Source organism: Gossypium hirsutum, chromosome D11, assembly GCF_007990345.1.
Source record: "Gossypium hirsutum isolate 1008001.06 chromosome D11, Gossypium_hirsutum_v2.1, whole genome shotgun sequence".
Taxonomy (NCBI): Eukaryota; Viridiplantae; Streptophyta; class Magnoliopsida; order Malvales; family Malvaceae; genus Gossypium; species Gossypium hirsutum.
In genome coordinates, this window is record NC_053447.1 from 16,130,237 (window position 1) to 16,155,983 (window position 25,747).

General features: G+C 31.9%; 1 protein-coding gene and 1 long non-coding RNA gene across 4 annotated transcripts; one reads left to right on the plus strand and one right to left on the minus strand.

Moving 5' to 3' along the window:
• Window positions 1-366: 366 nt before the first annotated feature.
• On the minus strand, window positions 367-1,759 carry LOC107911293 (uncharacterized). Of its 2 annotated transcripts, none has more exons than XR_001687829.2 (3): window positions 1,570-1,759; window positions 1,122-1,356; window positions 367-901 (listed from the first exon to the last, which is right to left on the minus strand). It is a non-coding gene; the product is annotated as an uncharacterized lncRNA (long non-coding RNA). The 2 variants fall into 2 exon arrangements; XR_001687830.2 differs by having other exon boundaries at window positions 984-1,356; window positions 1,570-1,742.
• Window positions 1,760-12,382: 10,623 nt separating this feature from the next.
• On the plus strand, window positions 12,383-20,766 carry LOC107912602 (histidine kinase 2). 2 transcript variants are annotated; one of them, XM_016840848.2, is made up of 14 exons: window positions 12,383-12,707; window positions 12,836-13,195; window positions 14,070-14,339; window positions 14,935-15,432; window positions 15,666-15,941; window positions 16,575-16,744; window positions 16,838-17,062; window positions 17,165-17,351; window positions 17,532-17,583; window positions 17,668-17,897; window positions 18,003-18,101; window positions 18,473-19,140; window positions 19,263-19,766; window positions 19,966-20,766. In XM_016840848.2, exons 2-14 carry the CDS (start codon window positions 12,881-12,883, stop codon window positions 20,216-20,218), a joined length of 3,747 nt encoding a protein of 1,248 aa, XP_016696337.1. In that variant the 5' UTR covers window positions 12,383-12,707; window positions 12,836-12,880; the 3' UTR covers window positions 20,219-20,766. The 2 variants fall into 2 exon arrangements, with proteins under 2 accessions (XP_016696337.1, XP_016696338.1); XM_016840849.2 differs by having other exon boundaries at window positions 12,383-13,195; window positions 16,850-17,062.
• Window positions 20,767-25,747: the final 4,981 nt, after the last annotated feature.

The window sequence follows — 25,747 nt, forward strand, 5'->3', positions numbered from 1 at the left end:
GGTTTAGAGTATCGTGTCCTAACGTGCTGGATGTGATATTCCTTCGGAACAAGAGAATCTTATATTTCAATTCACGTTATCAGAGTTTCTTTTAAGGATCGTATTTTTAAAACTCTTCAAATTTTCAATTTTCGACACTAAGACACTGATTAATCAACTAGGTACCAATTTTGGGCGTATCGAGGGTGCTAATCCTTCCTCGTGCGTAACCGACTCCCGAACCCCTTTTTTCTTTTTTTTTGAATTTCGTAGACAAAAATCATTGTTTTAATAAAATCTAAATCGTTTATTAAAAACAACCATTTTACGAGGTGACCCGATCACACCTCATGAAAAAAGATTGGTGGCGACTCCCATTTTTCGTTTTATTTTCAAAATCCAAGTCGACCCTGTTTTCATCCAAAAAATGGTGTCAACACATGTATTCTAGGGACAGTTGATTATCGTCTATCTAATGTCAATCAACACATGCATAATCGTAGAGTTGTCGATTTAATCGATTTCACTACTAGAAATTAGAAAAGGGAGTTAATTATCAATACCTTTTTAGAGGAGGATGTGAATTAGATTCTCTGAATACCTCTAGCGTTGTCCAACCTTGATGATCTGTTGGTGTGGCGTCCCCTCTCGAGTGAATTTCTAGTCCGCAACGCCTACAAACTATTACAAAACCTTTCACGGAGTCCTAACGCTTATGCTTTACAGAACCACTTCCGAAATTTCTACAAACAATTGTGGAGCATTAAACTATCCTCTAAACTTCTAATTACATTATGGAGGTTATCACGACATTTTATTCTTAAACTTGTTAACTTGTAGCGACAAAGATTGGTGAGTAATGTAGCCTGTCCACGATATGCACAAGAGGTGGAGTCAATGGATCACATTTTTCAGGTTTGTCCTGTATCAATTGAGAGATGGTTAGTCTTAAGTTTTTCTCATATATTGAGTAAACCTGAGTTGGATTTTGATCATTGGCTTACTTGGGTTTTCGATGTTTGCTCATTTCAATAGAGGAATGTCAGAGTTCATGAACTTAAGGTCAATACTGGTCATGATATTGCTCATTTCATCAATAGTTATAGCATTGAGTTAGAGGTAATGGAAAAGAGGAAACTCACACAAAAGTTTGTAGTAGCAAATTGGAGGAGACCTTCAATACCAATTATAAAAATAAATTTTGATGGTGCTTTTAGTAACAGCATGTTTAGATCATCAATGGGGTTAGTAGCACGAAATATGGAGGGGCAGGTGCTATTTTCCTGTTCGATGCTCTATGAAAACACTCCGTCGAGCTTCACTATCGAAGTGATTGTTTGTCTCCGTGCAGTGCAAGTAGGTTTGGAGAGAGGTTGGCTGGAAGTAACAGTAGAAGGGGATGCGTTAGTTATCATAAAAAAATGTCTGTCATCAACCTTAGATAAATCTCAATTAAGTGCTTACATTCATGACATTCAAAGCTAAAGAGTTAGATTTCAGCATATTGACTTTTTTCACACACCCAGATCGACGAATAGGCAAGTGAACCTCTTAGCGACAGAATCATTGAAAAGAAATGAGGAATATTACCTAGAAGGAGGAGTTCCAGTATTTACTGAGAGGTTGATGGTAGGGAAAAAGTTGTATGAGCATTGAGCCAAAGTAAAGTAGATCGGAGAAGGGAAAGGAAGAAATGAGAGAAATTATTTTTTGGATTAAATGTGAGTTGTTTTCTCTCTGTGCACTGAACCATCTAAGACTAAAATGATTGAAATGTTGGAACGGGTGTTTGGTGCAAGCTGATTGGGCAACATATCGGTGGATTTCTATATTGTTCATTTTTTGGTTTTTTTATATTCTTTTGTTTTAGGCCTTTGGTTTGGTCTGTTTATTTAGTCTGTTTGCTTTTGGTTGTAGACTTATTTTATTTTTTCTTATTTAATAAAATAACCCAACCTGTTTTCTTTCAAATATATATATAATATTAGAGAAATCATGAGTTAAAGAATGATAAGAGACATTTAAGCCAATTAATTTGCGAGAGATGTTGGTTAATGTGTTGAGTCAATTTTGAGAATATTGATTTCAAATATATGTTTATATAAATTAATTAGAAGAAGAATGAAAAGTCAAATTTGAGAAAGATTATCCAATTCATCATTCCTTTTATCATTCATACTGCTAAAATTTTCACAATTTCGTCAAAATTTTCATTAAATAATTGACAATTTCATTAATTTGAAAGATTGAAAATCAAGTAATAACAACATTAATTAAAATCAAAATGAAAAAAATATATGAACATTAGAGATTAAGTCTAGGTAAATTACACCAACAGTTACTCAACTTTGGGGTAGCTTATAAAACAGTCACATTGGTTTCTTTTCAGTCACTCAACTTTAGAAAAATAACAAAACAGTCACTAACATTATCAAAAAGTGACAAATCAGTCACCCACTAACATTTTCCATTGCAGACTTAATGGGGCATGTGACGTGGCAGTAAACCCATCCAATTTAAGAAGAAATTGAAAAAAAACTTAATAACAGAGAACAAGAAGAAGAATAAGAAGAAAAGACTGTAAAAAAAAAGGTATTCTTTGCCTAATTTGGCAGGGTCTGATTCTTTGCCATTGAAACACCATGTCTTTGCTCTTCTTCTTCTTCTTCTCCTTAGCTCTTTTCCTCTGTAACCTTCCGCCATTGTTGTCCCGGCAAGACTGATCTTTCAATTTTTCGGGTTTTCCATGGATTCCATCTCGAAACAAGTTTCTTATCTCTTTAAACAAAGTCTTCGTTGTTAGGTTTAAGTCAATGGGTTCTTCTACAAAACTTTACACTTTCTCTGTTTGGTATTACAACATATCTAAAAATAACACCATTGTTTGGTTGGCTAATGATGATTCTCTGCTGACCCGAAATTTGTCTCTTGTCATCGGTGACAATGGTGAGCTTCGTTTAATAAACTCTTCAAGCCAAAACTTGTTACCGGGACAACCATTAGTGGCTGGTAATTAGAATTTGACGAGGTTGGTATTGGAAGATGGGGGGAATCTCGTTTATGGGAATTGGCAGAGTTTCGATTTTTCAACCGATACCATTTCACCCAGCTAGACAATGAAAACAAATGGGACGACTATTTGTTCAAATAACGATAAATTCATCTTTCAGAACAACAAAAGCCTAGTTTTCAATTTATCTCAATACTAGGCCACTGATAATTCGTTTCAGAAATTGGAATCAAGTGGGGAAGTGGTTCAAGCTAATTGGGCGACTTTGGTTTCTTTTGATTTCGGGCACTGATAATCCCTTCTTTCCTTTTGGTAGCCCCTTTACCTTGGACAAAAACCATCCCAAATCCCTTCTTCTTCTTCTTCTTCTTCTTCTTCTTCTTCTTCTTCTTCTTCTTCTTCTTCTTCTTCTTCTTCTTCTTCTTCTTCTTCTTCTCTTCTGATAAACCCTAAATGGCTACTAATATGGTTGTTTAAATTGGTGCTAACTGGCCAACTATTAGGTTAATGACACCAAGCAAGCCCTCATCTACCACGTCACTTTGTCGTTACATTTGTAACAAAAAACAAAAAAAAAGATTTGTTTTGTTTTTTTTTAAAGTTGAGTGACTGAAATAAAACCAATGTAATTGTTTTGTTAGCTACCCCAAAGTTGAGTAACTGTTGGTGTAATTTACCCTTAAGTTTATTATTGTACTTATTATAAAAAATATTTTTTTTCTTTTAGACAACTATGTATATCCGATGTTGAGATTTATTTTTTGATTTACTTCAAATCATATGAGTGTAGAACTATCCATAATCCTTCATCGACCCTTAAATAAGAGTTTAATGTATTTCAGTGCATTCGAACCTACGTCTTCTTGTACTGACAATAAAACCAATGCCAACTAAACTAAGACTAAATCGGCTAATGTTGGGATTTTATTTTATTTCAAGTGTTGTAGTTTTTGAGCTTTGATGTGTGCTTATACTGGGACAAGTATTGAATCAATTATCTAAGCTCCGATTCAATTCAGTAGTTGCCTAGCACTACCATTCATATATATGACCTAGTATACAACTAGGATTTATTGGAATTTCAGAATCATTGAGGAGAGTCTAAAACTTTTTCTCCTTTATGATTTGGTAAAAGTCCATTTTTCTTTGTTTTATACATCATCTTTTTAAATAGAGATTGTTTATATTAATAAGTATTGCACATTATATTTTCTTAAAGGGAGATATGGATTCAAATTTTGGGGATGACATTGTTAAAAAGAATAATCACCAATTCCGAACATAAACCCTAAAATAGACATAAAATATTTATTAAAAAGTAATATCAAACCGGTATAATATATATATATATACACCATAACTCCCTCGTAAAGAAAAAGTTAGTCCCATCACTCCTCAAAATTGAAATACAAATCATTCAATAACTCATCTAAAGCGGAGCCATATCAAAATATAAGAAAAGCCCAATAGCTTAAACACGGCAGCTCATAACATAAATAGAAGATTCTACATAAAGGGCAGCATTTGGGCAATCCACAAATCAATTCCAAATACTAAGCTTCCCACACATGCTTTTACTCTATTAAGCATTAAAAACATCTTCAATCCGGCTTAGCAACTCACTCCATTTTCCATTTCAACAAATCTCAACTTCAGTTTCAAGTTATGACTAATTCTAACCCTATATCACTTCATCAGCATCAGCCCTTTCTTTCTGTCACTTTTGCTATAAAAAGGGTTTGCTTCAGTCCTTCAGCCTCTTACTACCTTAGAGGGTTGCCATGCCCACACTACCATATTGGAGCTGCCCTCACTTAACTCCTTTTTTTATAATTATAATGGCAATGTGAAAATACAAACAACTCATAGGTACGACAAGAAAATTTAGAAAAGAGCATAAATATTGAGCGTTAGAGCAAATAATTTTTGAGGAATTATTACAAGTAAAATCTATTTGCTTTCTACGAAATCTTTCAACAAGTCCTCTGGTTTTGTAATACATAATTTAAAGGTACCTTCACCTTTTTATAGCAAATACAATGGGATTCCCAACCTGTGCTTTTTCTTAATTTTCTCATCATTAAAATGTGTAATATTTAAGTTCAAATATTAAATTTTTTTTAATCTCAGACCAATATATATATTTATATAAAATAAATACAATGAAGATCATTTTACTGAAATAATATACTAAAAATCACTAACACACAATTCATAAGGATTTTTCAATTAATTGCCTTCAAACTACAATATTTAGATAATATTTTTACTTAAAATCTCAAATTTTCATGCCTCAACTTAGTCTTCAGCTTAATTCAACGATAAAGGATAGATTTATGTTTTTTTAATTGCAGGCCAAGATTAGATTATTAATTAACTTCAAACATTTACAAAATTGGTCATTAAACTATTAGAATCTTTTCATTTAAGTCATCAGGCTATTAAAATTGATGTTGTATGGCTTTTTTTATTCATCGAACATATTTAAATGTCAATATACCAACCGAAAGCTCTCATTCCCCTTCTCTTCCGTAGTTCAATTTTTATTCATCGAACATATTTAAATGTCAAGAATCTGTGAATCAAAATTCAAACCGCTCTTTTCTCTGATTTTCGATAGTGACCATTAGTTATATTAGATCTAAGGTATATTCTCCTACTCACCAATGGGTATTGATCCACCGTACAGATCGTCGAGCCGTCGCTTGAAGCTTGCTAGTCAGATTTTAAAAAAAAAAGACTTAACAAATAGTGACTTAACTAAAAACTTTTAAATAGTTCAGTGATTTAAATGGAAACTTATGAATTATCAAGTTAAACTGACCAAACCAGTTGAATGAGTCAGTTTTGATTTCAACAGGGCGGATTATTTAATCTTGGGCTGTAGGTTAAAGTGAAAAGGTAGGATAAAATAGTTAAGTCGAATTGGTTTCAATTTTGAAAACCAAAATCGAGTTAATTGAATTACTTGACTTTAATATATATGATTTATATTTATATAATCTTTAAAATACTTATATCCAAACTCACTAATAATTTTTATATATTATACAAAAATTAAACTAAGTTAATAAATTAAGAGTAATTATTTGATAAAAAGGTGATTGAGTTTTTTTAACTCCACAATGAGATAAAGAAAACATCACTTGTCCTTAATTAATATTTAAAAATGATAATTATCTAGTATATTGGCAATGAAAAATAAATAAATAGGACATGTGGCAAAATTTTAACCCTGCTCATGGAGTTAAAAATTCCCACCTTTTGTATATTATATAAATATACATTTATGCCTCGTTTGGTTACAACAAGAGGAAAATATTTATTCATTACATATGTATTACAATGGTTAAACAAAAAATAAAAAATAGTTGTAAAATTTTAAACTTGAAATTAGAAAGATGAGTAAAAACTCTTCAAAATAAGCAAAACATTTTCCTCCTCTTTGCTAAAAAAAGGTTATAGGAATGGCTACATATTACCAATTGAATTAGTTTATTGCTCAAACATATTAAAAAATAAAGATTAAATATCAATAACATTTTAGCCCTGTTTGTGCAGTTAAAAAACTCCAATGCTTATGTATCAAATAATTATCTATTAACTTATCCGCCTTGCTTTGTTTTGCTTCTATGAGAATTTGGTGTTTTTTAATTTAGTTTAATTTGTTCAATAGTTTACCATTTGCATAATTTTTTTTAAAAAATTTCCATTCTAATGTTAGCTAAAATAGGTGAATTCGATTTTCTTTTTAATTTTAAGAATAAATCAATTCAGATTAAATTTTATAAGTTTTAAGAATAAGCATTTAACACTTTTAATTTTTCTTTAGAATTGGAAGACAAAACTTATAAAATATATTCCTCACGATATATATATATATAATTTCTTATCATCAACTGATCCTCTAATATTTACATATAATTTTAAGATTGATCAAAGTTGAGTAAAAGTACATTTTGTAAGGAGTTCTGTTAAATTTTTTTTTTCTTTTTTTTGTTAAATGCTGATGTAGCATATTTTAAGACAAAAAAAATGATTTTATATAATTTTATTGAGTCAATTACTCATTTACCCCTCACCCATTTATCCAATTCATTAACCTCTAAATTCAAAACCCTTTTTTTCGTCCTGGATATCACTCTCTTTGACCATTAAACTGTTCTATCTTCTAATATATTGCAAACAAGGGGGATGAGTGCCAAGAATTCAGTACCTCCGGTGACCCATGGACAAGACACTTACCTCAAAATAAATTATGGAAGCCAAGCAATTACGTAAGACAGTGGTTACCAAATAGGTTCAGCCGAGAGAAAGAAATGAGTTTTGAATTTTGAGATTAAAGGATAAATGGGTAATGGGTAAGACTCTTTAATAATCACTCTTTTTCACCTCATTTACATTAAAAACAAAACTATATAAAGATCCACATCAGCACTTAGCAGAAAAATGAATGGAAAATTCAAGAGAGCAAACATTTTGCTCCTTATCAAATTTACAGACATTATGTTACCTATTTTTTCATTATGGTATAAGGTTCTATAGTACTTTAACCATCAAAGTTCCTATGTAATCTGTCGTGAAAGTTAATAAAGGAAGGGTAAACTACGAGTAAGTTTACATTTTAATCACTTAACTAAAAAATATTATAATTTGGTAATTAAATTATTTAAAAGTTTTTATTTAAGTAATTGACTGTAAAATCGATGTTACATGATTTTCTCTGTTTGCATTGTCTGCACCAATTGAATGTTTTCTTTCCCTTCATCTTTTACAGTTCAGTTTTTTTTCATGAAATAGCTTTGAACATCACAAATTTGCAAACTAAAATTCAAACAATTTTTTTCTCTGATCTTCGACATTAATCGTTAGGTCGGCTTGGATTTAAAGTCTGTTTTTTTACTTGTTGATGGGTACTAATCCACCATACTGAACATCCAATCGTCGCTTGGAACTCGTTGGTGGAATTTATTTTAAAAACTTAACAGGCCAATGACTTAAATAAAAATTTTCAAATTGTTCAGTAACTTTAATAAAAACTTTCAAATGATTTAGTAACCAAAACTAAAATTTACCCCATAATTTAGTGACTAATGGTGTAATTTACCTATAAAGGAAAAATAGAAGGGAAAAGAATTGTCAGATCGAGCTGTCATGGGGGTCCACATGTTATTGTCACGGCCCCATAATATTTAAAATTGAAACACTGGGCCGATTTGGAACTTTTTGGCTGGCTCGGCCTTGTTAAATTGTAGTGTGTGGCGTAGAGACGTTACATGAAAATGAAAGTTCCTATTCATTTTCAACCCCATGCATCTTTTTTTTTTTTATAGTTAATATATATGTTTACTTTTAAATAATATTAAAATGAATATTATAAAAATTACACTTAATAAAATCTAATTTTAAAATCCTACCATAAAACCAAAACCTTATTCATTATCCTTACTAATTTTAAATTTTTTAGAAGTTAATAAATATTGTTGTTAATAAAAATTTATAAAAATACAAGTTATTAAAATGATGAAATATATTTTTACTATTATAAAAATATACAATTTAATTCCGAACCCTCTCCAAAATTTGTTCTAACTTCACTCTCATACAAACTATTTATCCACTTTATAATTTTCAGAATTTTAGAGATGTACCAGTCAAAACAATACCTATATAAGCTTCTTTTGATTATGAATAAACATACGGTCTTGATTTAATTTTTAAATTTTCAACTGAATTTAAAAATTATAATATGAATTTATATTTAGTACATCATCCATATATGAATCATAGATAAAAATAAATTACAAGCAGTGAAAAATAAATACAAAGATTTATCAAATTTTAAAAGAAAAAGAGCATCCTTCAAAGAAAGAATTTTTTACATAATATTATTCATTAGTTGCTTTGAATGTGTCAACTATAAATAATTAACATATAATGTTGATTATTACAATGAATTATCAAAATAATAATCCAAATATATTTAGACTAGAATAAATTTGAAGGGTTTTTTTAAATACAATATTTAAAACTTGTTATAATTCTGCCTCTTTTTGGACTTTTTAAACTTAATATATATCATTTTAATGTTGATATAAAACTATAAGAGGGAGTAATGATATTACAAAGTAAGACTTCCCTCAAGCATCATTATTAATTATGAAGATGACAAACAGGACATTGATTGGGCATTGGCCAAGTTTAGTACATATTATACCCTCAAAAGGAAAGGAAGAATAATTAAGTAAGCAATTATATGTATTCATATCAAAGCAACAAATCATGATATTAGAGATAACCCTCCCTTCCTAAACTTTTTTTAACATTTTCATTTCATACCAACAAACTTAACAAATGTGTTTGTTGTGAATCAATGATGTTGCTTACTAAAAGTGAACAAATGGGTTGGCCATGGATTTAAAATTAGTCCATGTATTCAAATGGTTCGATCTTTCTTTTTCCTTTTCTTTAATAAAACATAAATCCAACCCATTTAGTCACAATCTGATGATTTAAACATGAGGAAAGAGAGGTGGGTCAATGTCCAACTGGATTTTGCAATAATTGAACCTAAATGACCCATTCATTGAGGCACTCCAAACTTTGTGCTTCCCAAGTTCCCATCGCCATCTATCCTCCGCTGATGATCCCGATACGCTTCCACAAACCATCCCTTTGATTCGTTTTCAACTCGACTCAAATCATCTATAAAATCAACTTCAATTTTACATTTTTCTTATATAATAATAATAATAATGAGCAATTGCAATCAACTCCTTTTATCACTATAACAACATATTATTATGGGGAGATAAATCGTTGTAAATTTATTTTAAAAATCATATAATTAATTAATTTTCATAAAATAAAGAAAGTGGAGCTTATATTCAAAAAAATAAAGATAGTAAGAATCAAATTAACAAAATTAAGAGTCGTATAACAAGTGCATGTGTTATTACTTTTATGCATATTTTATTTTACATTTTTTCACATGGCTAATTATAAAGTTCATAAATCTAACAAGTTCAATTAGTCAATATGAATTATTAAATTCAAGTATTCAGTTTTTCCAAATTCATAGTAGAATATTTACTTAAGAAATTGAATTGATATCTTTAATTCCACTAATTGAAAAATATTTTCCTTTGGTAAAATATGATTAATAGATTTTTTCACGTGAAATTTAATCATTTTATTGAAATAATATTTTAATTAAGATCATTTTCATTTGATAAATGATAATTAATAAATTTGCATATATGAATTAGGTATTTACATAAAAATTTAGAAATATATTGTTATAGAGAATTAATTTAATAAAAAAATGTAGATGTTATTGTTATAAAAAGTTAAATAAATCATAAAAAAATGGGGTTTACTAAAAATTTGACTTATTATGGGAAGGATTTAGCTCGCAGTTGGTGCACTTATAGACAAATGTGAGTTGCCATTATTGTAAAAATAATTATAATTATTATTCTTAAAATATTAAAACCCTAAACTTTATACCTTAAATTCTTAAACATAACTTTTAAATCTAACTAAAAAAAAACAACAAGGACAGATAACAGATAGTGTATTCACATACTGTCAACCTATAATTTCCCTACTTATTAATCATGTAAAATTTTAAATTAATCTGATATTTTTAATTTATTTATTGAAAATACTATTTTTATTAATATTTATTTAACCATGAAAAAACAATTAAACACTCTCAAGTTTTTTCCATAATCAATATTAATATAATATTATATATAAATATCAAATTATTAAATATTAATAATATAATATATTATGAAAAACTCACCATAAATCCTATTACCTCTCCTTACTCATCATAACTCCAGATAAGATCTAAAATCACTTTTTGTAAATATAAAAAGATGTGGGTTGGAGTGCGTTGGGTTAAAAAGCGAGCATTATATAAAAGAAAAATCAGATATAACAGTTAAAAAAATACTAATCAATTGAAGAGTATTCATTCGTATGGTTTCTCAAACAAGAATCATAACCACATGGTTAGTTGTGGTAAAAATGTTAATTAAACAAAAACGAAGCGAAATGATGGTGTTAAAAAAGGTTTGAAGCTAAATTAGTTGCACCAACAAAAGAAAACATGTTCCCCATTCCTCAAGACTAAAAGATATTAGATACAAACTGGTTAAATTTATTAAGATAGTGAGTTAATTAGATTGATGTCTAAAAGCTTTCTAATCTATCACATGGTTAAGCTAATGATATTTAATTATTTTAATCCTTTTTATGCAATTAATAGTTAGTTTATTAAGCAGTATATAGCCCGCCAACACCAACACTTGGGTTGCTGCCTACATCATTAACTAATAATATTACTTCAACCTTTCCGCCACCTTTCTTTCCTTTGTTTTTTGTTGTTAACTTTGCTGCAGAAAGTCATGGTTTAATTCCTGCTTTGATCCCTTTATTGTGAAAAATGATTTAATTTTACTTAAATTTGGATCCTCCTGCTTCTTTTGTTGTTAACATAAAATAATATGTGCTTGCTCTGTGATGATATTAATTGAGCCTGAGGGACTCTCTATTCTGTAACATAAAAGAGAGCGTCTTTTTTTCATATTACATGCTTCATTGAGAGAGATGTGATTTCCTAGATTGGCAGAGCAAACGTTTATGAATACAAATTGAATTTATAGTAAATAATATAATTAATTACCGCCATTTCCATTGAAACAACTATGTTACTGTTGAGGGTGAGTTAGAAGTGTGAAGCGGAAACCATGGTTAGGTGACGTGAATTGTAACAGGGGGATGTGCAATACCAACTTTAGCCTTCACGTTGTCAGACTCTGACTCCTTCTTTTGTTACAGTGTCTGATTCAGTCCGTATACCTGAGCATAGCTCAGCTGCAAAACAGCAGAGGAAACAAATTATCTTCCCTCTCTAAACTGGTGCAGTCTCTTTCTACTCGAAAAAAAAGTAAATCCCAGAAAATAAAAATTTAAAAATGGATGTGGTGAAAAGGTTTACAAACTTTGATGTGATATTAATAATAAAATACTTTTTTTTTAAAATAATGAAGGCTTTTATTTTAATTAATTTTTTCTTCTTGTTGGAAGGGTGGTTTGTTTGCTTTTGGGACCTAAACCTTCCCCACTTAGATGATGAGATAATCATGTAACCCCCCTAAAACCTCAGTTTCAAATGCTGGGCTCCGTGACTGTGTTTAAAAGGGCCAAAATAAAGAAAAAGAAAAGAAAGACAAGTTACTGACCTCCTTTTTTTATCCAAAGTGTGATGATTGATTCCAGTTGGGTTAACTCAGAAACCAACCGGGTTAAAGTCTAGAAATTTGGGTTTCAATATGAGGTTTTTATTAATCAAGTTGCATTCTTGATACCACCTTTTTTTTTGTTTCTACAGACATTGAAGGAAGGTTGAGAGAACTTGGAATAGGAAAAAGCCAAAATTTTTCAACTTACTCCATTTAATGATTCCCTCACAGGTTGCCCAAAAAGACACTGGGTTGGGTTCAGGTTGTTTGTTTTGGCATGATTGCTGATCTTGTTTTGGTGGTGTTTCAAAAGAAAAGCATGGCTTTTGATACGAGCTTATGAGCTTTCAAGTGGATGGTATATGGAGTTTGGACCACTTTGGTTTCTGGGTAAAGTGGATAACTGGAGCTTTGTTTTGTTGAGAAATGAGCTGGATTGTCTCCTGAGTAGTGCTGTCGGTTAGGTGAATGAATTTTTTCTCTGTTTCATTTTGGCAAACTTGAATCTGTTTTGAATTTTGGTGTTGGGGTCGCCTTGGTGGTTTTACTTTCATGAATTTGTTCTTCTTCTGGAACTGGGAATTTTGTGAAGTTCTTAAGGCGCCTTGGGGAAATACATAAGTTTGCTTTGCTCAAGATGTCTATGAACGGCAAGCTTTCTGGTTCTAATTGTAGGTTATCAGCAAATTTCAGGCTGAAGAAAGCTAAGGACACTATGCATGGACCCAATTCTTTCAGAAAATGGAAGAGGAACCTTCTCTTCCTCTGGCTTTTAGGCTTCGTTTCCACTGGGATTATTTGGTTCTTGTTGAGTTTCAACAGTGTAGCTTTGGACAGCAATAAGAAGACAACCGATTCTTGTGAGGAGAAGGCAAGAATGTTGCTTCAACATTTCAATGTTAGCAAGAACCAATTTCTTGCTTTAGCTTCTTTCTTCTATGAACCAGATCAGGTAACTTTTTGTATCTTTCTTAGCTTTAGACTTCCCTAGCTGCAATTAGTTTATATACCGACAAAGCTGTTGCTTTTAAGGTCTGGTTTTGTTATGAGGGCTGAATTTGGTCAATATAATGTGATAAGACAAATGTGGCTTTGTTCTATCCGATTTTTCCTTTCTGGAAGATAATGTAGAATAAATATATTATGTGGTATGTACTGTTTTTTTTTCTTTTGCTGGAAATCATAGAAGATATTCATCTGAAAATAGGGTCATGATATGATTCTGTAACCTATTTTCGAATCTTGTTATCGCCTTCTTCACTCGTTGTATGGTTGGATAATGAGTCCCAGAAAGTTGCTCTCTTCCTGTTTTTGAAATATATTATTAAATTGATGCATTAGTCCTCATTCTCATTCGAGCATGAAGGGCCAGATCCCTTTAAATTGTTCTTGTGCTCAACTAATATGTGATTCTTCAAAGAATATTCTTGTTTAGACTGGAAATGTTCTCTAAGTTCCTTCCCAGTAACATTTCTTTGGAGTGGAATCATATGAACATGTCTTATTATTTAATAGCAGCTAAACGCCAACGAAAATGAAGTTTATATCTTTTTCTTGATAGGCAATGCTATATGATACTATAACCGTGAACAGAATTTAAGATCTAGATAGGTGGTTAAGATCAAGGGTATTTCAAGATTCCTTCGACAAGGCAATCAAATCTTTGTGAAGAAAGGATTGAGTTCTCGATGTCTCATTTTAAATAAATTGTTTGTTGTGAAGTTGCATGAACAGTCTTTCCAGCTACAAATATGGTTGCCAAAATGCATGTCTTAGATTTTCTATATGAAAATTTTATCATGCTCTCATTCCTCTGCATATTACAGATAGCATTTCTCGAATGTGGCAAACGTTCAGGACTTGAAAAGCCATGGAGTGATGATGTTACTTGTGCTCTTAAAGTACTGTGTCCAGAGAAGCAAGACTCCAGCATGCAGCAGGTGCAGATCGTAAAAACTACGGAACTTAAGGATCAATGTCCAGTCCAAGTTGAGAATATTCACAGCGAGCATGACTTCTCGTTGCTGGATCACTATACTTATGTCTCACAAAAATCTGTTTCATCAATATCACGGGAGCATCATAGTGGTGGAAAGGTAGCATCTAGATGTTAGAAACACCTAACAGTAGTAAATATTCAACCTTTTAACTTCGTAAAGCTTAGTTAATGCTGTACAATGCATTCTTCTGACTGATGGCTAAAACTTTGCAACATAATTTTGCCCCTTTCTTTACTTGATCACTAAGTAATGTTATCAGAAAAAAATAGTTGTTTGTTTACACTTGTGGAGCACACCACTGGCTGATAATAATTTTGGCTGCAAAGATTTCTGAAAAGAAGTTGATAAATATATTCTTCTTTTCATAGGTATATGTGTGCTCATAAAACTACAATGTGTAAAGGAACATCGAATGTTAAAGACAATTCAACTTAGAGAATGCAATGAACTTTTATAATTCTTGGTTAATAAATTCTGGTATTCGTTAGGAGTGATATGATGAAACTTACAGTCTCAATTGCAAGCTGAACTGTCAGGATTATACATGTGATATAATGATGGACCCTTTTCCATAATCAGATAGTTTCACTCATATGCATATATATAATCTTACTGAAATTGCATGCCTCAAAGTGCTCCATGAGTAATGCTATTAAAATAACCATCATTTATGTTGTTTTGGCATAAGCAGAACATCTTGCAAGGAAGTGCACTTGGAGTCCAACCAAAAGACAATTTCAAGAACTTGTCTTTCTTTATGGGGAAAGGATGTTGGTTGCTTCTTGTTGGAGTGATACTGAGCTGTAAGATTCCAGGAGTTTGTTTGAAGCTCAGGTGGAAACGAAAGAATGAGCCAGCTCCATTGCAACCTGCAACTCAGCAACTACAGCTGCTGTTGCAACAGAAGCAGCAGCAGCAGCTAGACCAGAGCCCTCCCAAAGGTGCCGGGAAGTGGAGAAAGAAACTCTTAACAGTTTTCGTACTTCTGGGGATCCTTACATCCATCTGGTTATTTTGGCATTTAAACCAAAAGATCATTCTGAGGAGAGAACACACACTAGCCAACATGTGTGATGAGAGAGCACGGATGTTGCAAGATCAGTTCAATGTTAGCATGAATCATGTTCATGCCTTGGCAATTCTTGTATCCACTTTTCACCATGGGAAGCATCCATCCGCCATTGATCAGGTCATATTCTATGTGCTTATATCTGAATAACTAATGTGTTTCTATTTTTACTTACATGGATTAGTGTATGGCTATGCTAATGAAAGATGATGGCTTGCATCACTTGACTTGGTGGTCATCTATGGAACCATAGTTCTTGGCTTAAAATTGTATATGAATTCCTAGTGCTTACAATGTAGACAAGTTTGGCTCTCGTTTTATGTCTATCTGAACTACTATTTCATGTTTTCTAGAAAACATTTGGTGAGTATACTGAGAGAACAGCTTTTGAGAGGCCGCTTACCAGTGGTGTTGCTTATGCATTGAAAGTTCTTCACTCAGAGAGGGAGCAGTTTGAGAAGCAGCATGGATGGACAATAAAGAAAATGGAAACTGAGGACCAGACTTTAGTCCAAGATTGCCTGACTGAAAATTTGGACCCTGCACCCATTAAAGATGAATATGCACCAGTGATATTTTCACAAGAAACTGTGTCTCATATTGTCTCTATTGACATGATGTCTGGACAGGTATGTTTTGCTTTATCTGAGGCTGCACTATATATTTTATAGCATTCAGTTTCAGCCAAAGTAGGAACTAGAGCAGGAACCAAAGTAACTCAGCACATACCCTCCCTACTGAAAGTGGGACAACCATTTAGTAGGGAAATCGTGCAAATTTCCTTGAACTTCTAGTTTTTGAATGATGAGAAATGGTTTAATTGGTTATAGCATTCAAGTTTCATTTCAGTGATTTTGTAAACATTGAGGATGAGTGTGTACTGTGAGACTTGCTAAATTTAAGTTGCTTAGCTACAAGTATATAATCCTCATTTTCCCCAATGTTATGTTTGATTTCAACACTAAAACATCAAAGTATTAGGCAAAGGGATCAACAAGCACGGAAACACAAAGTAATAGGAGTATGATATTTATAATCATAGCAGTGAATTGGAAATCTTCTTCAATACCAGGTTAAAAAAAATTAAAGAACCAACACCAGATCCTCTTTTATCATGTTGTAATAGTCTGTCTACTTAGTAGGCAACTAGTAGTTATAATGTTGAATACAATTCCCTTAGAATTGTTCCTATTTACATCTTCTTACTGCATCTTCATTTAGCAAATAATGTTATGTTAATTTGCTGTTTATGCTGTTCACAGCAAGACCTTGAGAACATCCTGCGAGCAAGGGCAACCGGAAAGGGTGTATTGACATCACCTTTTAAGCTATTAAAATCCAACCACCTTGGTGTTGTGCTCACATTTGCAGTTTATAACAAGGATTTGCCTCCAGATGCTATACCTGAGCAACGTACTGAAGCGACTGTGGGGTAATTATCTCTTAAACTGTTATTTGAATTTCTATACATCTGACAATTACTGTTGTTGTCGCTGTCAGTTCAATTTTACATTTGAATAGTCAGTTTCAATTGCAGGTATCTGGGTGCATCTTATGATGTCCCCTCCCTGGTGGAGAAGCTTTTGCACCAACTTGCTAGCAAGCAAACGATAGTTGTCAATGTGTACGACACAACCAATGCATCTGCTCCAATCAGCATGTACGGTACTGATATAACCGATACTGGTTTACTTCATGTTAGCAGCCTTGATTTTGGCGACCCATTAAGGAAGCACGAGATGCACTGCAGGTTGGTGTTTTTCCCCCTAAAATATAAATAAGAAGTTTTAATGTTAGCAAAAAGATGTGAGATGTTATGTTTCCTCAAAACTGGAATTTTTTGCTCTTGTAGGTTCAAGCAAAAACCTCCATTACCTTGGATGGCAATCAATGCATCTGTGGGAGTCTTAGTTATTACTTTGCTTGTTGGTCATATCTTCCATGCAGCTATATGTCGTATCGCAAAAGTGGAGAACGACTGCCGAGAGATGATGGAGCTCAAAGCTCGTGCTGAAGCTGCAGATGTAGCTAAATCTCAGGTTCTTTCGCTACTACTAGCAAACAAGTCTCTACTATAAAAAAAAAAAGAGATTGGCTTAACTTTATCCAAATTCATTTTGTTAGCGATTGTTGTCCTAAAGTAAAATTTTCTCCTTAAAAAAATGACTATAATGGAATAGTTCTACAGTGTTTTCTAACTTTGGTTTTCTATTTTGTAGTTTCTAGCTACTGTTTCCCATGAGATCCGAACTCCAATGAATGGTGTTTTAGGTGATTAGAAAGCCCTTCAACTCTCCAGTCCAGCACAACTAATTAAACTGTGGTATTTACGTTTTGTTGTTATAACATTCACAGGTATGCTGAAAATGTTGATGGACACTGATCTTGATGCGATCCAAAGGGACTACGCCGAGACTGCTCATGCTAGTGGTAAAGATCTTATATCGCTGATAAATGAAGTTCTTGATCAGGCTAAGATAGAATCAGGCAGGCTTGAACTTGAGGATGTGCCCTTTGATCTGCGCAACCTTCTCGATAGCATTCTCTCACTCTCCTCTGACAAATCTAATGATAAAGGAATCGAGGTAAAACCAAGATATGTCTCTAGTAACTCATCTGGTTTCCTTTCTTCCGTTTTTCTTCTTGTTCTTACATAATCTTGTTTGTTTGTCTTATTTGAACTTGAGAAGTCGGCGGTTTATGTATCTGATCGGGTTCCTGAAGTTGTTGTTGGTGACCCTGGGCGGTTTCGACAAATAATTACTAATCTTGTTGGAAACTCACTTAAGGTTTGTTATGTTTGAATTTATATGTTTCTTCCCTGTTTGTTGCATCATACACCTAAAACTTATATCGCCCAAAGACTTGGAAAAGGATGTATGGCTTCTGAACTTGATGCATTTTCTTGTGGATAATCGAGTGGGGGTATCACCTTGTCCTTTTATTCAGAAACTTATATCAACATACATGCAGCATTATGGGAACTTAATGTAGAGATTTGTTTTCAACTCTTGAATGCCGAGGATTCACAGTTCCATGGTTCTTTCGTGTTTAACTTGCAGTAGAGATCCGGGAAATCAGATGAACATTTAAGTTCCATTATTTTCCCCAAATCTTTGGAATTTGTACATGTTCTCTAACTTAGAACTTGAAATTGCAGTTCACGCAGGATAAGGGACATATTTTTGTCTCGGTGCATCTGGTAGATGAAATGAAAGGCACATCCGATGTGGGGGACAAGGTGCTACAACAAGGCTTGAACTTAGTTCAGGACATGTCAAGCAAAACCTATAATACATTAAGTGGTTTTCCGGTGGTAGACAGATGGAGAAGCTGGGAGAATTTCAAAATGTTAAATGGAAAAGATGCAAAGGATGACCCTGAAAAGATTAGATTACTTGTAACAGTTGAGGACACAGGCGTCGGGATTCGTTTAGATGCACAAGATCAAATTTTCACTCCTTTTGTTCAAGCCGACAGTTCCACTTCACGACATTATGGTGGGACTGGAATAGGATTGAGCATCAGCAAACATCTGGTGGAACTCATGCATGGGGAGATCGGGTTTGCGAGTGAACCTGGCGTTGGCAGTACTTTCTCATTTACTGGAGCTTTTGGAAAAGGCGAAGTAAGTTCTCTTGATTCCAAATGGAAGCAATATGATCCAGTGGTTTCAGAGTTCCAAGGATTGGGAGCACTTATTATTGATAATAGAAGCATCCGTGCTGAGGTCACAAAATACCATCTTCGAAGACTGGGAATATCTGTTGATATAACTTCCAGTTTGGAGTCAGCATGCACCTACGTGTCAAGCATTTTCACCACAAGGTAGCTAGAATAATTGTGGTGGTACTTAATATATATATAAGAATTTGAGGACTATTAATTTTCAACCGCAGCATTCAACTTACATTGGTTTTGCTGATTCATTTTTATTGTTTCTTCTGCAGCGCATTTGCACATTTGGCCATGATTCTTATTGACAAAGATGTTTGGAATCAAGAAACAGTTCTTCAGTTACGATCTTTGCTCGAACAACATAGGAAAAATTGCAAACTAAATGTTTCAACAAACCTTCCGAAAATTTTTCTTTTGGGTACCTCCATGAGCCCCGTGGAGCGCTCCAAGCTTAAGACTTCTGGTTTTGTAGATAATGTGCTGATGAAACCTCTTCGGTTGAGTGTCTTAATTGCCTGTTTCCAAGAAGCCCTTGGAGGTACAAAGGGCAAAGTACGTGGAAAGAAAATGTCTACACTCGGGAGCTTACTTAGAGAAAAGCGGATTTTAGTCGTCGATGATAATAAGGTTAACAGAAGAGTGGCAGAAGGTGCTTTAAAGAAATATGGAGCAATTGTCACCTGTGTGGAAAGAGGCCACGATGCACTCAACAAGCTTAAGCCACCCCATACTTTCGATGCCTGCTTCATGGATCTCCAGATGCCAGAAATGGATGGGTAATCAATCCATAACAACCCTTTAACTTTGTTTAGCATTTACTCGGTTAATACATCAAAACTATGAGGCAATATTATTATCAAGTATATCCAGATGCCAGAATGTTGATTAGCTTGATAGACCTTGGTCTAAACATCTCCAAGATATGTTTTAATGGAAAGAGATCCTTGATCCTGATACTTCAAATATTATTTGCAGGTTTGAAGCAACTAGGCAGATCCGCAGTGCGGAGAGTGAGGTGAATGAAAAACTTGCTTCTGGAGAAGTGTCTATTGAGATGTATGGAAACGTGTCCCACTGGCACATTCCAATATTAGCAATGACAGCTGATGTGATCCAGGCTACATATGAAAAGTGCCTGAAATGTGGGATGGATGACTATGTATCGAAGCCTTTTGAGGAAGAGCAACTTTATTTGGCCGTTGCACGGTTTTTTGAGTCCGGCTTATAGAGTGGAAGGTGGTTCAACTGTATTTGCTTTGGTCGACCCCCCGATGACTTTCAGTGGTCTTAACAAGTGACAAGCCTCGACTGACATGAGTCTATGCAGGCCTATGTCTTGCCTCATGACGGTGGACGACTGAAATATGGTAATTTATGGCATCACTCCTTATCTATGATCTATAATCCATAAACTGGCGACTTAAAGTGATGAAAGAAGCTTCTTGATATCATGAATACATAGTATTTGATGAAATGCCGAAGCCAAGATATGATCGTAGGATGTTTACCATGCGGGACTTTATCTTCAGGAAATGCCGAGCTTTCATCCAAGAAATTGCTTCCGAAGTGTGTCGAAAGAGTACCCGAAATCTTCTGATTGTCTTCCATTTATACAATCAGCCAAGTTCAAGGGACAAAGTGGTGGCATTTCCTGTACATAGCAATTTTTATTTAATTTGTAATTAAATGACCTCCATTCTTTTTGGCCTCTCATCTCATATCATATGTTTTCACCTAAGCAATAAAAATTAATGTAAGTTCTTTTCCATGTTTCAATTCTTGGAGTATTTTTGCCTCTCAATTTCTTCTATTTAATTTTGAAGCTCACCAAACTTATTTCTTTAGGAAGTTTTTATTTCATTTTTTTGGTCTTTCTTCTACTCTTTGCTATTTCTCCATTTTTCTTTCGTTTTTGCTCTATATCCATTAATAGCTGGCCCATTGAAGAAAATTGGTAAAGGTAAGGTGAAGATATAAGATGAGGACATCCTTAACCCTGCCACGAGGGGGATTAAGGATCTCCGCCATTGCTACCAATTTTCAGTTAAAAACAACGAGCACCAGTTAAAACGACATCGTGGGCAATGGGAAGGTCATATTCTGGTCCTTGTACATTTTTTTTGTTGGGTTTTCATTTACCCTTGCATCCTTCGCTTGTGAGGGTGTTGCAACATGATCTTAATAATTCTACCCAATTTTATTTTTATATTATTTCATTTACCCTTTGACCATCATAATATGATGTCAATTGTTATAACAATTAAGTTTTAGATATATTGGAGTTGACAATGATGATGGTTCATATTGTAAATGATGCAGAAAGCCACTAAGAATGACAGTTTATCTAAGCTGTAAGTTATATATATGATCTTGTTTATCTCTCCTGAAAGAAGGAATATTTACAGATGAAGAAGGATTTAGAGTAATTATTTCATTACATGATTGGATAGAATCCAATTTAGGCATATGATAAAATATGATTAGGATGTTTACCAACATTAATAAAATTGAAGCTGATGTGGTGATTGATTTTAGTGACATTGTGATGATGCTCTCTTGATAATGGTGCATTGTATTCATATATGAGAAGTATAAGAAGTACTTCAACATGATGATACAATAACTATTCCCATGGAACACTTTTAATCAATAACAATTTATTTTTATATAATTTTATTTGATATAAACCTCATCCATGCACGAAATACTTACTTCCAAACATGAGACGCTAAAATATACTAACAAAACATGAAGGCACGAATCCCGAAGTTTAGACAAAACAGAAACATGCATATGCAAATTTCAAGCATTTGGTCGGAAGATTGACAGAGATTTGAAGGCAAAAGAGAACTCGTGTTCACCCATCGCATGTCTTTTTCCTTCATAAAACTTTTCGAAGCTTTGACAAATTTAGAGACATGGTTACCTCAGTGTTAAAATTATTTATATGTTGGAGCCATGCGTGGAAATTTGTATATGAACTCTTGAGGGTTGATTTCATCTTTTATTTTTCTTTAAAACAGCGAAGCAGTCAGAATTTGAGACTTTTTGTCTCAGGATAGGAATGTTGAGTTTATGGGATAGGACAAATGAAAATATTGAATGACCCTTTTTTGTATTTAATTTATTTATAAAAGGTTTAGAATTATTTATAATTCGCCTCTAATTTTTAAATAATAGATAAACGCGTTTTAATGTGCTCAAATTCACATATTTCTATATTAACAATAATATTGATACCAACTAAATTAAAATCCAGTCAACCTTTTATATATAATTTAAACTTTTTATAATTAGTCAAACTTATATATATATAAAAATTATTTTGTGTCAAAAATGTTTCCCCTGCACATATATTTTGGATTTTGTAGCCATCCACTTGTTTCATTTACTACAGACCATGTAAAACTTATGTTTTTGGCTGCATGTTAAATCTAAAGACAAAAGTTGATGACTTTTTTACTCATCTACACCTTTTTTGGAGGGAATATAATGCTTTAATTGGTTTCCCCACTAATTAGATTTTAACTCAGTTGTAAATTTATTAAAAATTAATTTATTTTATAAAATAACAAATATTATTTGAGGGCATTTATATCTTTTTATATATTGATAAAATTAGAAAATTATATGCATGAAATGGGATTTATAAACCTAAAATACTTTAATATCCATTATTTCAACTTTTATCATTTCAACTAAAAAAATCATATTTAATTTTTATGTCATTTTTGAATAAATTTATTACATAATTATTTTAACCCACATAGTGAATATGCCGTAATCTAGTTAATATTAATTAATTTAAATTAGGATAAATATGTGAATTTTCCACTATGGAAATTGAAAATTGCCATTATACTCCTCGTTGATTGGTATTTTCCATTTTTCTTATAAACTAAAAAAAAATTTACCATTAAACTTTAACTCTATATTGAATTTTGTTGCTTTAATTTTATTTGATTGACTTTTCCTATTCAATTTTAATTTAAAATAATTTGAAGACAAAATTTAATTAAATAAAATTTATATTTTACTTTAATATTTAACAATAATACTTTAATTAATATATTATTGAAATTAAATAAATATAGTTATTTTATAAAAATAAACTTAATTTTTTCTTTTACGATATATATATTTTTATTTCATTAAATACAAATTCTAATTTAATTTATTAATTTTAATATTTAAAAGTTAAATTACTGTTAACTATTAAACTAAAATATTTGAAATAAAATTCTTATTAAAATATGTTTTCAAATTATCAATATTAAAATTTATTGTAAAATCAATTAAAACTCAAAGTTGGTGACTAAATTAAATAAAATTCAATCACATAAGAGTTGAATGGCAATGTAACATCCCTCTCTCTATCCTATCGTTGGGTCCGAGCTACGGAATACTACATTCATTATTAAAACAATAACAAACAATTACGTAGCATTTAATCATTCAACATGTACAATTAAGCCTCAATCACATTCAATTTATGTTAAACAATCATTTCTAGGTCTTATATGAGCTTACGAAAGATCTTTTGTTAATCTGAGTATGAAATAGGACCAAATTGTAAAGTTTAAAAAATTTAGGACTGACGTCGCGATTTCATCACTTCCACGTCGTGATGTCGTCAAAAAATAGTAAGTTACATCACGACTTCATGTCGTTTGACGTTGCGATGTCACTTACTGTTGGCCAATGTTGCGATGAGGGAGGGTGGTCATCGAGACGTGGACCCTGTTTTTGGCAAAAATGCACAATTTAGCACTTAATCCAGAGTTTCCAATCAAACCTTTCAATATATTCACCTAAAACATTCCGAACTCATAACATTTAATACCAAAATAAGTCATTTAGCCATTTCTAATCAAAACCAATTCAAATTGAGTTCAACCTATTACAAAACCATTCATTTCAATACATTCAATCAAATGCCAAATGAACCTATGTTAACGTGAATCAAATCAACCATACACCGACACATATTTCAAGCATGACAATCAAGCTTACCATGTTTAACTAGGGACCAACTTAGCCATTTTACTTATCTCATCCTACCAAAATTAACATATCAAGTTTAAAATAGATTCATATCTCTCCTTCCCAATAGCATCAAGCATTATGCATTAATTAAATCAAATGCCATGCCCAACATTCAAAATCATCATGTACCATAGTCATCACAATTTTCAACTCATCAAGACTTTTATACATTAAGGATTACACTAAGATACTTATATACATGCCACAACCCTAGACTCAAAATGATTATATAATTACCGATTCAATGATAGTGTGAGCTTCGAGACAATTTGACTTGACGAGTTTTGCAATGTGACGATCTACAGGAAAAAGAGAAAACAAACAAGGTAAGCATATAAGATACTTAGTAAGTTCATATGTATAGTATAAGACTTACCTCAAAACTTTTGACACCTTTATGATTTAATCCTTACTTTAATTTAGTATCCCACAACATACTTCTCAATCTTTTCTTTTATCATCTTTATATCATTTTCTCATTTTACCGAAAAATCAATATTACAATAGTCATTTTATACTACTTTTATAATCTATCAATTTCAGGGGTGTTACACCTTAAGTCATTGACGAATTAAAAACCTATAGTGATTGAAATTTTACAATTTAGTCCTTGGACCTTAATTAACTACTAATTCAACACAATTATCGGACCAAACTTTAATTCGCTAATATAAAATCCTCGTAAATATTAATATTTAATAATTATGAACTTAGTCTACGAAAATGGAGTTTCGAAACCGTATTTTTCGATACCACTAAAAATCGGGCTGTTACATGCAGATTTACTAATATTTTCAAAATATAATGGCAAATGTAAATTAAAACAAGTATAGCATAGTATGGTGACAACTTTGCACTTTAACTCATTAAATTATTAAGTTAGATGAAATGAATTTGAAGTTTAATTTAGACCTTGTTTGATAGACCATTGAAAAAAATTAAATCTATTGAAAATTAATATTTAATGATTTAATTTTTTACACATGTTTGATAATCCTCAATAAAAATAATCTGATAAAATTTTTCTATAAAAAAGTGTGAAAAATAATAAATAGATAAGAGCTACTTAACACTCAATGGAGAATATTTTCAATTAATTCTATTCTATTTTAATTATTTTAATATTATATTATATTATAAAAAATTTACCTTTAAAATTTAGTTTTTATTTAGAATAAAATGAAATGCTTAAAATTTAATGATAAAATGTAGAATTTTATATTTTTTATAATTTAAAATCTATATTTATCAAACAATCTAATTATATTCCTTAATTAATTTTAAGTAATATATCAAACCATTTTATAGTTTAAATCCACTTCTTAAATTTTCAATACTTAATTTTCTAGAACTTACTTTTTAAGCACTTAATTTTCCAGTTTAATAAACAATACCTTAATTAGCTTATTCCATTGAAAAAAGGTAAGCTGTTGTAAGCTTGAAATTCAATATTGTTATACTTACACCACATATCCCAACACTTGTCCTTTAGAGGAGTTGATAAGCTTTTTTATATAAATGAACCTAAAATTTTGATTAATTATGAAAATGACTCATTTTTTTGATTATATACTTAAATGACCTGAAATGAACAGTAAAAGTTGGTGGAGCCAAAGAGAATTGCGCCACTAAAATGCCACGTTAGCCACCAAAATAAAAAAAAATCAATTTTTTGATGGTTCCAAGAAGAATGGAACCACCTGTATAAAAT